The 14,631-nt window shown below is 43.7% G+C and overlaps 1 protein-coding gene across 1 annotated transcript in view; it reads right to left on the bottom strand.

Moving 5' to 3' along the window:
- The window catches only part of LGR6 (leucine rich repeat containing G protein-coupled receptor 6), a 137,226-nt gene that overhangs the window by 54,264 nt on the left and 68,331 nt on the right, over nt 1-14,631 (bottom strand). Inside the window, exon 4 of the mRNA XM_035121513.3 lies at nt 10,689-10,760. Within this exon, the coding sequence (XP_034977404.2) occupies nt 10,689-10,760 (72 nt within the window). The remainder of the gene's footprint in view (nt 1-10,688; nt 10,761-14,631) is intronic.

The following is a 14,631-nucleotide window of genomic DNA, read 5'->3' as shown; positions in this document are numbered from 1 at the left end:
ACCCTTATGTATAGTGAGAGGGTGGGGAGAAGTATTACAGTCATACCTCGGTTTAAGCACACCTCGGTTTGAGTATTTTCAGTTTAAGTACTCCGCGGACCTGTCTGGAACGGATTAATCCACTTTCCATTACATTCAATGGGAAAGTTCGCTTCAGGTTAAGTACGCTTCAGGTTAAGTACGCTTCCGGAACCAATTGTGGTTGTAAACCGAGGTACTACTGTACTCAGAAGGGTGGTGGGAATGGGTCACTGGCTGATAGGAGACACATAGAGTTCTGCTTCACTAAATATTATTTTGCTCTGACGTCTCATTACTCTGAACCTGTTCGTTGTTGTTGTTTAGTCGTTTAGTTGTGTCCGACTCTTCGTGACTCCATGGAGCAGAGCACTCCTGTCTTCCACTGCCTCCTGCAGTTTGGTCAGACTCATGTTGGTAGCTTCGAGAACACTGCCCAACCATCTTCATCCTCTGTCGTCCCCTTCTCCTTGTGCCCTCAATCTTTCCCAACATCAGGGTCTTTTCCATGGAGTTTTCTCTTCTCATGAGGTGGCCAAAGTATTGGAGCCTCAGCTTCACGATCTGTCCTTCCAGTGAGCACTCAGGGCTGATTTATACATTCATATTTATATGAATTATGATTTATACCTGTTTATACATTCAGTTAAATTGAAAAATTGAACCTGTCATAGCATCCCCCACTCATGGCCATTTTTTGTGGTGAACACAATTTATTTTAAAAGAATATTCCAGGCATATTGTTCAGGGGAGAATGAATGGGAGATGCCCCCCTCTCCCCTGGAATGGTGCTATATTTCTGCTGTTCCTGAAAATATGAGCCTTAATTAATTGGGCAGATTGTAAAAAAAAATATATCCCTTCTGCGCTCAAGATCTTCAATGCCAAGACCATTTCACAACTGCTCTACGGCATTCCAATCTGGATCCCGGGGTTCACCCAGACAGTAGAGCAAGTGCAATCAGCCTTCCTCTACAATATCTTCTCTGTTCCAAGATGCGTCCCATATGCAGTTTTATGTTTAGAGGGAGCTCAACACAAGGTGGAATCTGTCGCCTGGGGTAGATTCCTTATATTCTGGCTAAAAATCTGCCTCGACTCTGACAGAGATCCCTTCCTCCAGGTAATGCTTTCGGACACCTTCCTCCCCCCAGGGCTGCAACACTTCAATAGGAAGGTACAGCAACTGGGGCTTTCAGTAGAACTCCTCCGCTCAATGTCCTTACAATCTGCCAAAGCCACAGTCATAACCAGGTTGTGGGACATTGAGAGACAGGATCTTATAGCGGCAGCAGACACAACATGTTCCCCCTTCTTTTTCACCTCCCGTGGGCTCATGAAACAATTGGGCAGATTCTTCTTTATTGTGAATATACCAGTACTTCAATATTATATTTATGTCCTTTTCAAGAAAAAAAGATTCCTAAATATGAAGCACTCATACTTCATAGCTTCAGCTAATAATGCTATGAAAGCTGACTGGCCAATTGTGCTTTGTCTTTGTCAGGCAAATGGCTTGCCAACGGCCTAGAATGACTGATAGATGTCTTCTCAATGGGAGCTACTTGAAATAGCTGGAGAACCTTCCTGAGGGTTTCAAATGGGAGAGGTTACTAGAACCTGGAAGCGGAGGATGCAACTTATAGGCATGTGAAGAAACTGCAGTTCAAAGATACACCTTGTGGTGCAGGATGCCTTTCTAGGGCAGGGTGGTACAATGTATGCAGCCCTTGAGCCTCTTTGGGGTGACCCGTGACTTTCCCAAAGCTGGGTAAATGAGGTGATTGGCTTTGGGAAGGAGGCAAGGGGGCTCTGTCAGGGTTCTAGAGTTCTCCCTCCTCCTTAGATAAAGGTAAAGGACCCCTGACAGTTAAGACCAGTCGCGAATGACTCTGGGGTTGCGGTGCTCATCTCGCTTTACTGGCTGAGGGAGCCGACATTTGTCCGCAGACAGTTTTTCCGGGTCATGTGGCCAGCATGACTAAGCCGCTTCTGGTGAAACCAGAGCAGCGCACGGAAATTCCGTTTACCTTCCCGCTGTAGTGGTACCTATTTATCTACCGTACTTGCACTTTGACGTGCTTACGAATTGCTAGGGTGGCAGGAGCTGGGACCGAGCAACGGGAGCTCACCCCGTAGCAGGGATTCAAACTGCCGACATTCCGATCGGCAAGCCCTAAACCCAGTGGTTTAGACCATAGTGCCACCCCCGTCCCTCCCTCCTCCTTACCAAAGCCTAATTAGTGCTTTCCCAGCTTTGGGAAGGAGGTAGGAGGGCTCTAGAACCCTGCCAGAGCCTCGTGCCTCCTTCCCAAAGCCCAGTACCTCGTTTGGCCTCGCTTCTCCCCTCTCTATGCACAACAAGACAGTGTGTGGCCCATGGGTTCCGTATTAAAGCACTCTTGTGGCAAAGTTGGTGTGAAAAGTTGGACCACCCTACTCTAAGGATATGATATAGGGAAATGGATCTGCTACATGCTAACTAACTAACTAACTAACATTCTGCCAGTCTGTCCTCTAGCTCCACAAACTACCGGTGTAAATATTACAAAAACTCTCCAGCCATCACTCCATCAAAAGGAAGCTAAATTCACAGAGCATTGCCCCTGGAATTTCTCACCTCTAGGGCAAGTTCAAAGTTTGTAACAATACTTTCTCCTCACACAAGGCACAAAACTACACAATGGAAATCATAGGGCACGGCTTCTAAGGCATAAAGCAGTTTCCAGTCAGGTTTCATCATTTTATTTAGCAATTGGCTACTACTGTATATCCTTTAGAACATAGAACACAAAAACATAGGAATATAGAATATACCTTATACTGAGTGAGACTCTTGGGTCCACCCAGCTCAGTATTGTTTACACTGACTGCCAGTGGCTCTCCAGGGTTTCAGACAAGAAACTCCCTCATCCCTATTTGGATGGGGGTTGAACCCAAGACTTTCTGCAAGCAAAGCAGATGCTCTACCACTCAGCTATGGTTGTTCCTGAAGGAGGGCTGCTTTGCTTGTTTGTGGATTACTCTACAAGTCTGAAATTCACAATTACTTGATGGCTTCTTTTCAACCAGCCAGAAGGCTCACTTTTCTTGTGCTCCAGGAAAAGCTTATGCCTCATAAATTACCTTAACAATACTTAATGTGGCTTTGCCACAAAATCAGATCCATGCCAATAAATTATAAGTTGATGCTAAACACCCCAGTCTATTTCTGTTGCCTTTTATCCTTTAAACATTCGGTGGAAGAGATTTCTTTTTCTTTTTTTCTAAGAAGCAAAAGCACATTCTATCAAAAATGATTTATATGAAGCAATATTGCTCTTACAATGAGCTGTCACATTTCAAACAGATCAAAGGTGGCCTATGAAAGCGGGAACATGCTCTCAGGCTATGCTAATTCCAAAGTGATTCCTTTCCTTCCTTCCATCCGTCATCAGAATATATATGCTTACAACTGACTTGTCTGGTGGGGAAGGCTTCTCCTTTGTCAACATCAAAGCAACTGTCCCCGTGACTTCCAAGAAGTCACTCCTTGCATTTTAACGTTCAGCAATAATAATGATGATGATAATTACCCTATTCATGGGCTTAACATTTTTAAAGAGGTCTTTACTCTTTCTGTCTGCTTCCAAAATGTTTTTCCTAAAGACATGAGGAGAGGGTGGCGCACCAGTTCTATGGATTGAGATGTCTCACTGGTTCTTTGCAAGCAGTGTAATAGAAGTCAATATGTTGAAGGACAGCATTTATCGGGCAAATTCATCTGTCTTTCCTTCTTCTTTGAAGTCAGTGTTGGAATAATTTTGCAATATGGGGTGACAATGGAAAACAGCCAGCTGGAACAATGGCTTCTATTGCATCTGTCTCTCCTGGCTTGGATTAAGCACATGCTGAGGAATTGATAGTTGCCAATTTCTACCTAGATGACCAGTGTTACATGTGTTTAGTCTGGGACAGGGCACTTTGGCCCATTTTCCTCCCTCACCTTTTTCCTTTTGAAGAAGGTACCTCAATTATATAAATGTGGCACAGATGTTGAAACACGGAAACACCTCAAATGGCCTACAAAGAATATCCTAAGTACAAATACCAGAGCTTCTAAAGCAGGCATAGGCAACCTTTGCTCTCCAGATGTTTTGGAACAACAACTCCCATGATCCCTGACCACTGGCCCTGTTAGCTAGGGATAATGGGAGTTGTAGTTCCAAAACATCTGGAGAGCCAAGGTTGCCTATGCCTGTTCTAAAGCACCCTTTATATAAGGCACTCTCTATTTCCACAAGTCAAGGAACCCTCTGAGGAAACCTTCACTGTAGTTTGGGGAACTGCAGTCAGAAATTGTACATTTCTTATTCTTTATTAATGCATATTTTGCTCAGTGCCAAAACAGCCTTCCACATATAATATTACCAAAGTTGGGTGCCATGCTGCCATGCTGTAACATGTAAAAATATACATAACTAGAGTGATACGAATTTGTGTGTGAAAGATAAAATTGCCTTAAGGATCAGAGACCCCATGCTGAGGAAAAGGTGGCTGAAAGATGACTTTTGAAGAGGGCTTCAGAATCTGCCATGCTTCAGTTCTAATAGTACTTGAAATGGGGACATATGAAATGGCATTCTAAGCATCTCTGTGGGATGTGCATTTGAAATGTTACAGAAAACCAAGCTGCTTCCATTGCCTTTTATTTCCATTTGAAAGACAAACCTCAAGAGTCTTGTCTGAGCTTTTAATCCAATCAAGCTCTCTTCTTTTTCTCACTCTTACTGAAAAGGCAGTAATTATAACTTATAGCACCTGCTTGCTTTGGTTTACTTTTGGCTGGCAGAGAAACAGAGTGTACCCATCTGCTTTAGGTAAGAGCTTGTTGTAGCCACAAAGTTGTTAATTAGCCTGACACACGACTCTCCTGGGGTGCGCGTGGTATGCCTTTACCACACCTATAAAACTGCTGGTAGACAGACACTTTGCCAGGGAATCACGACTGAATCACTGCCTTAAATAAGGCCTAGCATCTGACATGTAGTTTAGAGTTTTTGCCATCAGGTGTAGATGTGCCTCTTCAAATCCTCTCATTTTGTGCAGACTGCAAATGAGAAGAATGCAGACGAAAGGAAGCACAAGAATTGCACAAAGGACTACTTCAAACTCTCTTGCCCTGCCTCACCCCATCATTAATGACTTCGTGCTGCTTCCTCCTCAGGCTTTCTGTCTGCGACTCTTCAGAACAGAACAGCCTTGCCAACCTGGTGCCCTCCAGCCAGCACAGAGCTGCAAGTCTAAAACACCGAGGACAAAAGCTGCAATAGCAGGTGCTGCTAATAATTCATGGTCCTGATTGTCAGAGGTGTTAAATGAGTGCTTCAGATATGGAGCAGCCAGGCAACATCTAAAACAGCCTTTGCCTGCTTGCTGCCTTCCAGATGTTGTCAGACTACAATGTTCATCACATCAGCCAACAAATGCTGAACTCCTGTAACTTTTTATACCACAAATGTTCACTTTATTTTTTTGTCTGCTTTTGTTGTGCAAGTGTGCCCCACTCCCAGACAGCAATAAGGCAATAACATTAGTACAGCAACACAGAACGCATAAAGTGGAATGGTTATGTGGACAGTCCAGCATAACTCTACCACTAATGTGTTGTTATAATACCAGTAACATGTTGAAGAATACACTCGCCAAAGAAACAAACCCTCGTCAAAAAAAGTCTGAAGGGCCGTCTGTTAATTGTGATATATTATGGCATCATAAATACAAACACCTCCTGCAGCACAGATTATGGGATTCCCCCCCCCCAATTTCAAACCTGTAAATATCACATGGAGAAACAATAAAGGCAACATTGTACAATTCTGCATCATCTACCTGTCCTGGCCTCCAATGTGCAAGGCTTTTAATACCTACACCGGTGTGGAATATTTTATGGAGTGCTGCTTGATTTCCAAGCAGTAGGTAAGTTAGCATTCTATGAAACGAAACACTTCAGGGCAGATGGAAAAACCACAGCCTCTAGGCAAATGTAAATAAACGATTCAGGTCCCCACTCAACTTGTAATGTTTGGAAGCCACTCGGCAGTGATCTATGGATGTTCCAGGTTGGCAATAAATATACAGAAGACTTGTGGAAAATTACTCCTAGATGGAAGGAAACACAGACCTGCTCTTTCTTCTGATAAAATGACCAACCCTGGGAAGATACAGGAATAAGAGAAGGGCATTTGACACAAAGCCAATTTGAATAAAGAAGTATTGGCAGCCCCAATGAAATCTGAGGAAATCAGCTTAGCTTCAGATATTGCTTAACGCACAAAGCAGCCTTGCTAAGGGGGAAACTGTTTACTCAACGACTTTTCATCTCTCTCAAATCAGACCTAATTTATCCTAATGGGACTTAATGAGGGTAGGGAGATCTCCAAAGAGGAGTTCCCCCCTCTATTAAATCTGGATGCCGGAAATAAATTGCCATTGTAGAGGGGTTTTGGTTTCTTCTTTCTGTAGGGAGGGTGCAATAAACAAAGAGAGCTCTGGCTTGTTTTTTATCAGGTAAAATATCTGTATAAACTAGTTTGCATTAAAATTGCCTCCCCTTGATGTGTCCTACCCATTCCTGAAGATGGGCTTTAACAGCTGCAGTGTGTAACACTGTTCATCAATAGCAACCTGAAAGCAATACTCATGGGTATGGTGGCTTAAAACAATTTTATGAAAGTGGAATATCTGTGGCTATATCCATAGCGAGGTAGTGATTATAGTAGGATTATAGGTTACACCCCCATAAGATCATGGGTAAGCATTTGACTCAAGTTCTATCAAGCTGCATGACGTGGAGGCAATTTTGACCATATGCAGTGGGAGTTAATGTTCAATCCAAATGTTATAAACACGGATGGAGTTCAGGGTGGATGCATAACCTTTAGTATTTGATCTCAGGATTCTACTGAAGGGAACCATTCACAGCCCTTCTTTATTATGGTTATTGCATTATGTCAGTGAATGGTGCCCATCATGCAACCACCATGAACAAAGGTTCCCAAGCTGGGTCTGCATGCACTCTTATGAGTTAAAAAAGGGGAAATATGGTCAGTGTTGTTATGCTAAACAGACATCACAGGGGAAAACATCATGTTACCATATAAAGAATCCCTTTTTTTGCACCACTACTGGTCAGACTAAATGTGGGGTTGTTGTTTTTCCCCTCTAAAAGACATGCAAAATGTCAGAAGAACACTGACAACATCGTGTGGTCCCTCAATAAAAAATTCTAGAACATTCAAGGAATGAGATGATTTCAGGTAGTGCGGATGGGCCCTGTATTCCCAGGCTTAATCCTCCCAAAGTTAGGCCTTTCCACCCTGTCATTTTCCTGCAAGGTGTAAATGCAGCAGCCGGCTACGCCAAAGAATGCCAACCAAATGGAAGCAAGGATGAGAGAACAAATACCCAATTATGATTACTATTGCAATCATTCAGACATTTGGAGACCTGAATAACATTGGTTTGAAGACTTATGGTGTAGGACCTAAATCAATGGCACACTGTTGCTCCTTTCCACAGTACAAGGTATATACTTATATGATTCACTTCGGTGGAAGAAAAGGATCTCTCCACACAACAAATGCTAATTATTCAGTTTCAGCCAACACATTACTGCTCATTGTTGAGGGGGAAAGTAGATGCTTCATGTGCTTGGATGCTCTCCAGACCACATGATTGGAGGAGAAAGTTCAAAATCACCTCTTTTGTATTGAAAGCGCACTTGCTTTGAAAGAGATCCTATAAGAATCTGACTGGTATTTCATTGGTAAGTCCATACTCCCATTTGCTTCGAGGAGACAGTTCCTGCAATAAGATCTTGTCCCTTTCAGAGAGCGAACTGCCTCAAAAACAAAAGAAAACGGCCATTCTCAAGGACAGCAAAAGCTCATTTGTCCCACAGCTAAAATGCAGTCACCTATGGGCTGGATGGTTTTAACAGCACAGCTGTGCGAGGGAGGAGGGAAAGGAAATTACGATGTGGAGAGCTATTTGAATTAGGAATCACAGAGGGATTGTACAATGAATGGGACCGCATAATGACTTGCCATGGAACTAGGCAAAGCACCTGTCATTAGGAAAATTATCTTTTAAAATCTCCAAAGATCATGTTTATTCATTCCAAAGATAATACCTTTGTCCATGTGCATTCTCTATTGGCCTCTTATGGAGGCTAATAACTCAAAGACTAGATTGTTGAGTGACAGCATTAAAAAGCAATTTCATCAGAACATGGCTGTTACAGGGTGCTATCAGACAGTGGGTTTTGCAAGTGTCATGCTTGAAGATTTAGTGCCCTACACTAGCAAGCCACACGGGGACTGCACTAATCTCTATACTGTACCAGGCATCCCCAAACTTCGGCCCTCCAGATGTTTTGGACTACAATTCCCATCATCCCTGACCACTGGTCCTGTTAGCTAGGGATCATGGGAGTTGTAGGCCAAAACATCTGGAGGGCCACAGTTTGGGGATGCCTGCTCTATACTAAGAATTCCTAACACCACCGGGATTAGTGACATGAGCACCTTACAAATTATTGATGCCAGCACAGCCCTCCTTTATATTTTGCATTCCCTGTGATAAGCCACTTTTTAGCATTGGATTGGAACAAATGGTAATTAAGGTTCTGCGGATTGTCATTTGCTGCAACTGAGCATTAAAGAATGGGTTTTCATGGGGAACATGCTGGGACATTAAAAAGAAAATGTGCTCAGACACAGCACTTTAAAATGCAGGCCTGTTACTAGAAAGCATGGGGCAAAGGTAAGTGGATGAGCCTCAAGACTGTGTGTCAGGATCATATTTCTCTTCTGTTGAAACAGCTATGTTGTATCCTGGTTCATTTCCTTGAGACCCAGGTATCATTTGGACTAGCTTCCTCCATACCAATCAATCTACTGAGATGTTTCTTAAGCAGATGGGAGTAATATGTTTTATTCCACTGTGTTTATTGTACTTTAAGGTGATTCCAGGTGACCTGTTTATTGGGCATTCATCTTGATCTGCTGTTGAGGTTAGTGATGTTGAACCAAAGCAGGTATTATCACACATTTCCCAGTGCATTTTGCCATCATTTTCCGTATCACAAAATGTCCAATATTTTGGGGAAGCGAATTTGCCGATACGTAATGGAACCACCCTTAATGCTGTGTGTAACTTGTTGTGTGACAGAACTACTGCTGCCCCGTGGCCATTTGGCTCCAGAGTCTATGAACTTTTTCTGTGTTTACAAACAAAGGATAGCATTTCATGCTTCTGCTCAGTTGGGCTCTAGTCCATGGAAGCTCACAACCATTCAACTGCTAATCCTGGTCCCAGGGAGAACTCAGATAGAGTGGCAACCACATCAAATGTCTCCGCACTCCTGCTTCCAACTTCCTTTAGCTCAAATTCCGCACTATTATCTTTTTCAAGGAAAGAATGGAACCATGGATTAGCCAAGTTACAGGGAACCAGGCAGAGGGCCTTCTCGGTAGTGGCACCTGCCCTGTGGAACACCCTCCCACCAGATGTCAAAAAGAAAAAAAACTACCAGACTTTTAGAGGACATCTGAAGGCAGCCCTGTTTAGGGAAGCTTTTAATCTTTAAGAAATTAGTGTATTCTAATATTTCTGTTGGAAGCCGCCCAGAGTGGCTGGGGAAACCTAGCTAGGTGGGTGCAGTATAAATAAAAAAATATTATTATTATTAAGCCAAACAAGATACTGCAATAAGACATAAGGTGGTATTAGGAACATAGGAAGCTGCCTTATAACAAGTCAGACCATTGGACATCTATCTCAGCATTTTCTAGTGCAGGCATCCCCAAACTTCAGCCCTCCAGATGTTTTGGACTCCAGTTCCTATAATCCCTGACCACTGGTCCTCTTAGCTAGGGATCATGGGAGTTGTAGGCCAAAACATCTGGAGGGCTGAAGTTTGGGGATGTCTGATCTAGTGGCTCCAGGATTTCAAACACAATTCTCTCCTAGCCCCACCTGAAGATGCCAGGGATTAATCCTGGGACCTTCTGCAAGCAACGCATTAAGATCTGATCCTTCAAAAAAAAAATTTTTTTTAATGAAATGCTTCCAAATATTTGTGTCCGTTTGAAAATTACCTCCCAGTTCTAAAATTTATGATGCTTTGTACCATATTCTTTTCTCTAGCACCTGCTCAGAAGGCTAGAAGTCTGCCCTAAAGGTTCCTATGAAAACCTTACTGGATTTTTGGGAGGGGAAAATGTGATGCCTCAGTGGTTGAGCATCTGCTTTGCATGTAGGTCCCAGGTTCAGTCCCCAGCATCTCATGGTTGGGCTGCGAGAGATTCCCATCTGAAACCATGGAGAGCTACTGCTAGTCAGTGCAGGCAATGCTTAGCAAAATGGACCAATGGTCTGGCTCAATCTAAGGCAGCTTCTTATGTTCCCATTTCACCCCAACAGCTAAAAATATTCTTGTTTAGACAAGCCTACTCAGATGTTTAGAACGCTGAGGTAATTCTACTCTGTTTTAGTATGTTTCAGAGGTGTGTTTTTTAACCAATATTTTTTTTTTTGAAATAAAGAAATAAATAAAACAAAGTATTGAACGACACTTGTTTCAGAGATCCCATAACAGCTTAAAGGGACAATCCATTAGGACTTACAGTGACTGAAGGTTTGGAAGATCCCACAGAGCTTCTGCTGGGATCCGACTGAGCTGATTGTTCTGTAACATCCTATAATTAGAAGAGGGGGGAAAAGAGACAACTTTCAAAAATAACCCTCAATACAATGGGGTATACAGAATTCCACCCCCCTCCCCAAACAAGATTTCAGAAAACAGATGCTTTTCAAGGCACAAAATCTTCCATTAACAAGGGCACAGGGCTGCTGAATACAGGTCTAGGAATGGCATTCCGAAGCTCATTTGTCCTGAAACCGCAGACTCCATTGCTTGGATGAATCGTGGGACTCTGGCAGAAATGTAAACCTGTCAAGGGCTAATGCTTTTTCAATGTAAAATCTATACAAAGTAGCACCATGATAGTATATACTGTATTCTGGATAAGTAAGTGAACACCTGGAATTGTGTGTCTGACTGGGAATTAGTTTAGGGGAAAGGCCACTCTGTTCATAATTATTGTTACCTTTTATATAGCACCATCAGTGTGCGTGATGCTTCACCGGGTATAAAAGGACACGTCTCTGCCCAAGCAACTAACCATTTAAAATTTGACAGAGGAAAAGCGATAGAGGAGTATGATGTAAATTGTAACTGGGATAAAGAGGGAAGTAATGAGATATTGTTTCAGTTCCCTGTGCTTAGGCTTAGTTACAGGCGCGACACAGAATGGCATGCAAACTAGGCGTTATGGAAAAGATGGCTTCTGAGGAGGGATCTGAAAGAAATAGCATGCAGGTGCCTGGGAGAATATATGTACCTATTCCTTTTGTGGAGAATATAGATACTGTGAAATTTCATCGGAGTTCTGATATTATATTACCACAATGATTTTTATTCTGACGAGTAATTTTAGGCCTCTTGACATGAGTTTTTGGGACACCTCAGAAAAGTGAGACTGTCTTGCACAGATCTGAGCAGAATCACCCATGGATGCAACTTCAGATTCTGAATATGCGCACTAGTTCCAATAAAACCCAAAATACGGGCACCCAATTTCAAAACTGTTAAAAGTATCACATATGCCATGTGCTTTGCCCATATTGTACTTCTCTACTGCTACAAAAGGTCTCCTTGAGGCATCTGGAGCTGACCTCCACAAACAGGAAAAATCATGTAGTAAAGTCCTTCTGGAACTGTACGCTTCAGGCTTCAAACATGGAATCACATTTTTTATGCAACACGTTAAACTTTCTGCTGGCAGAAAATTGCACACCAGAGAGAAAGGTTCCAGCCTAAAGCTCTCCCTCATGCATGAATGCACCTGGCTTCAGGGGTGTAGGAAGGGGTGTGTGGGGCGCCCCGGGAGTCATCCTGAAAGGGGTGACATTTGGCGCAGGGCCCCCCACCCATGACTCCCCCAAGCCCAGCGAGCGGCAAAGCGGCAAAGCAGCTGCTGTGGCTCTCCCCCTTTCCGTGGCTCACTGTAGGCTTGGAGGTCGCGGGGGAGCGGCCCCCGGTGAGGATCGCGCAGCTGCGCTGAGATCGGCCCCATGGGTAGATCGCCCCGCCCCCGGGTGCACAGCATGTGTGCCACTCCAGGTGCCAGAGCACCCAGCTCCGCCACTGCCTGGCTTCACAAGCTCTGATGATCAGCTCACATTGGGGCATGCACAATGTGCTAAAAAAGATTCCGTACTCCTGACTTTAGAAAAGTATTATTATTATTATTATTATTATTAGGTCCAGCGCCGAGGGACTTCTGGCGGTTCCCTCGCTATGAGAAGCCAAGCTACAGGGAACCAGGCAGAGGGCTTTCTCGGTAGTGGCACCCGCTCTGTGGAACGCCCTCCCACCAGATGTCAAAGAGCTAAACCACGACCAGACTTTTAGGAGACATCTGAAGGCAGCCCTGTTTAGGGAAGCTTTTAATGTTTAATCGATTACAGTGGTACCTCGACTTACGAACGACTCGACAACTGAATTTTTCGACTTATGAATGGGGCAAATGGCCGCACGCTTACGAATTTCTCGACATCCGAACGGAAACCGTGGCGGTTTTAGATAGGGTTTTTTCGACTTACAAATTTTTAGATGGGGTTGCTTCGACTTACAAATTTTTCTGATTCCAATGCATTCCTATGGAAAATCGCGTTTCCAATGGGGCTTTTCGACTTATGAATTTTTCGACCTACGAAGGTGCCTTTGGAACGGATTAAATTTGTAAGTCGAGGCACCACTGTATTGTATTTTAATGTCTGTTGGAAGCTGCCCAGAGTGGCTGGGGAAACCCAGCCAGATGGGCAGGTATAAATAATAAATTTATTATTATTATTATTATTATTATTATTATTATTATTATTATTATTTGCACAGAGCTTAGAACTTGGACTATGCTGGTAAGCCTTTATGGAGATGCATCACAGCTACCTGCATGTAGAAGGTTTGAGGTTCAGTGCCCAGTATCACCAGGCAATGCTACGACACACCCACAGCCAGTCAACATAGATAGTACTGTGTTAGACTGGACAATGGTCTGACTTCCTACAAAGCAGCTTCTTATGGAAACAGTAGAGCACAGAAGGGACCGTCTTCCACCCACCTCTTTCTTTATTGCATTGGCTTAGCATGTTAAGAACAGCCAGCCAGGGATAAATGACAGACGTCACAGTCAAAAGGAGTAGTAAAGTTGCACTGTGTGGGGCCAGGCTGCTCATTTCTCTTTTTGGAACAATGGCTCTAATCACAGGGCTCAGTGGACATGCTGCAGTTTACACTGGGAGTAGCCTGCCAGCCCCACTGCTTTCAGTAAACATCTCTGACTAATGATAGTAATTTGCATTTACCCAAGTAAACACTAGAAGCACAACGTGGACAGTGCAGGTCCCTAGGGTGCTGTGTTTTCTTTCTTCAGTACAAAACAGCAGAGGACAAAAGGTGATTCCCAAGAAAAACACTCATCGTCATATTAAAGAACACCCAAATGAAGGAAAACAATCAAACATAGTTTCACAGATCTAGTATATACAAAATGTAAGATTAACCCTACTGGATCAACTTGCTATAACTATGCCTTTTTAATATATTGAACAGGGATACAGAATCCTATATAATAAAGTCCCTGTGTCTCTGCGTCCAGTCCCTGTGTCCCTGCTAATGCGCATGTGCCCCACGGACACAGGGACTGGACGAAGAGGCGGGACGTACACACGCACGCTCTCTCTCCCCCCCCTCAACCCTCTGCCTCCCGTTCCCCTGCGGCGGCGGACCATCTTGGTCCTGCAGATGGTGACAGCAGTCACTGCAGATGGTGACAGCAGTCACGAAATTAAAAGACGCCTGCTTCTTGGGAGAAAAGCAATGACAAACCTAGACAGCATCTTAAAAAGCAGAGACATCACCTTGCCAACAAAGGTCCGTATAGTTAAAGCTATGGTTTTCCCAGTAGTGATGTATGGAAGTGAGAGCTGGACCATAAAGAAGGCTGATCGCCGAAGAATTGATGCTTTTGAATTATGGTGCTGGAGGAGACTCTTGAGAGTCCCATGGACTGCAAGAAGATCAAACCTATCCATTCTTAAGGAAATCAGCCCTGAGTGCTCCCTGGAAGGACAGATCGTGAAGCTGAGGCTCCAATACTTTGGCCACCTCATGAGAAGAGAAGAATCCTAGGAAAAGACCCTGATGTTGGGAAGGATTGAGGGCACTAGGAGAAGGGGACGTCAGAGGATAAGATGGTTGGACAGTGTTCTCGAAGCTACGAACATGAGTTTGACCAAACTGCGGGAGGCAGTGCAAGACAGGAGTGCCTGGCGTGCTCTGGTCCATGGGGTCACGAAGAGTCGGACACGACTAAACGACTAAACAACAACAACAATCAAATTCAAGAAAACTCTTTAACAAACTCATTGACAGGTTAACAGGCACATTTCACTATTTGCTTAATTCATGCGTGATCATGGGGAGAATGGAGATGGGATAAGATC

This window comes from Zootoca vivipara, chromosome 7 (assembly GCF_965207765.1).
Source record: "Zootoca vivipara chromosome 7, rZooViv2.hap1.1, whole genome shotgun sequence".
In the NCBI taxonomy this organism is placed as follows: domain Eukaryota; kingdom Metazoa; phylum Chordata; class Lepidosauria; order Squamata; family Lacertidae; genus Zootoca; species Zootoca vivipara.
Note: the sequence above shows the minus strand (reverse complement) of the source record. Positions and strands in the feature narration are given on the sequence as shown.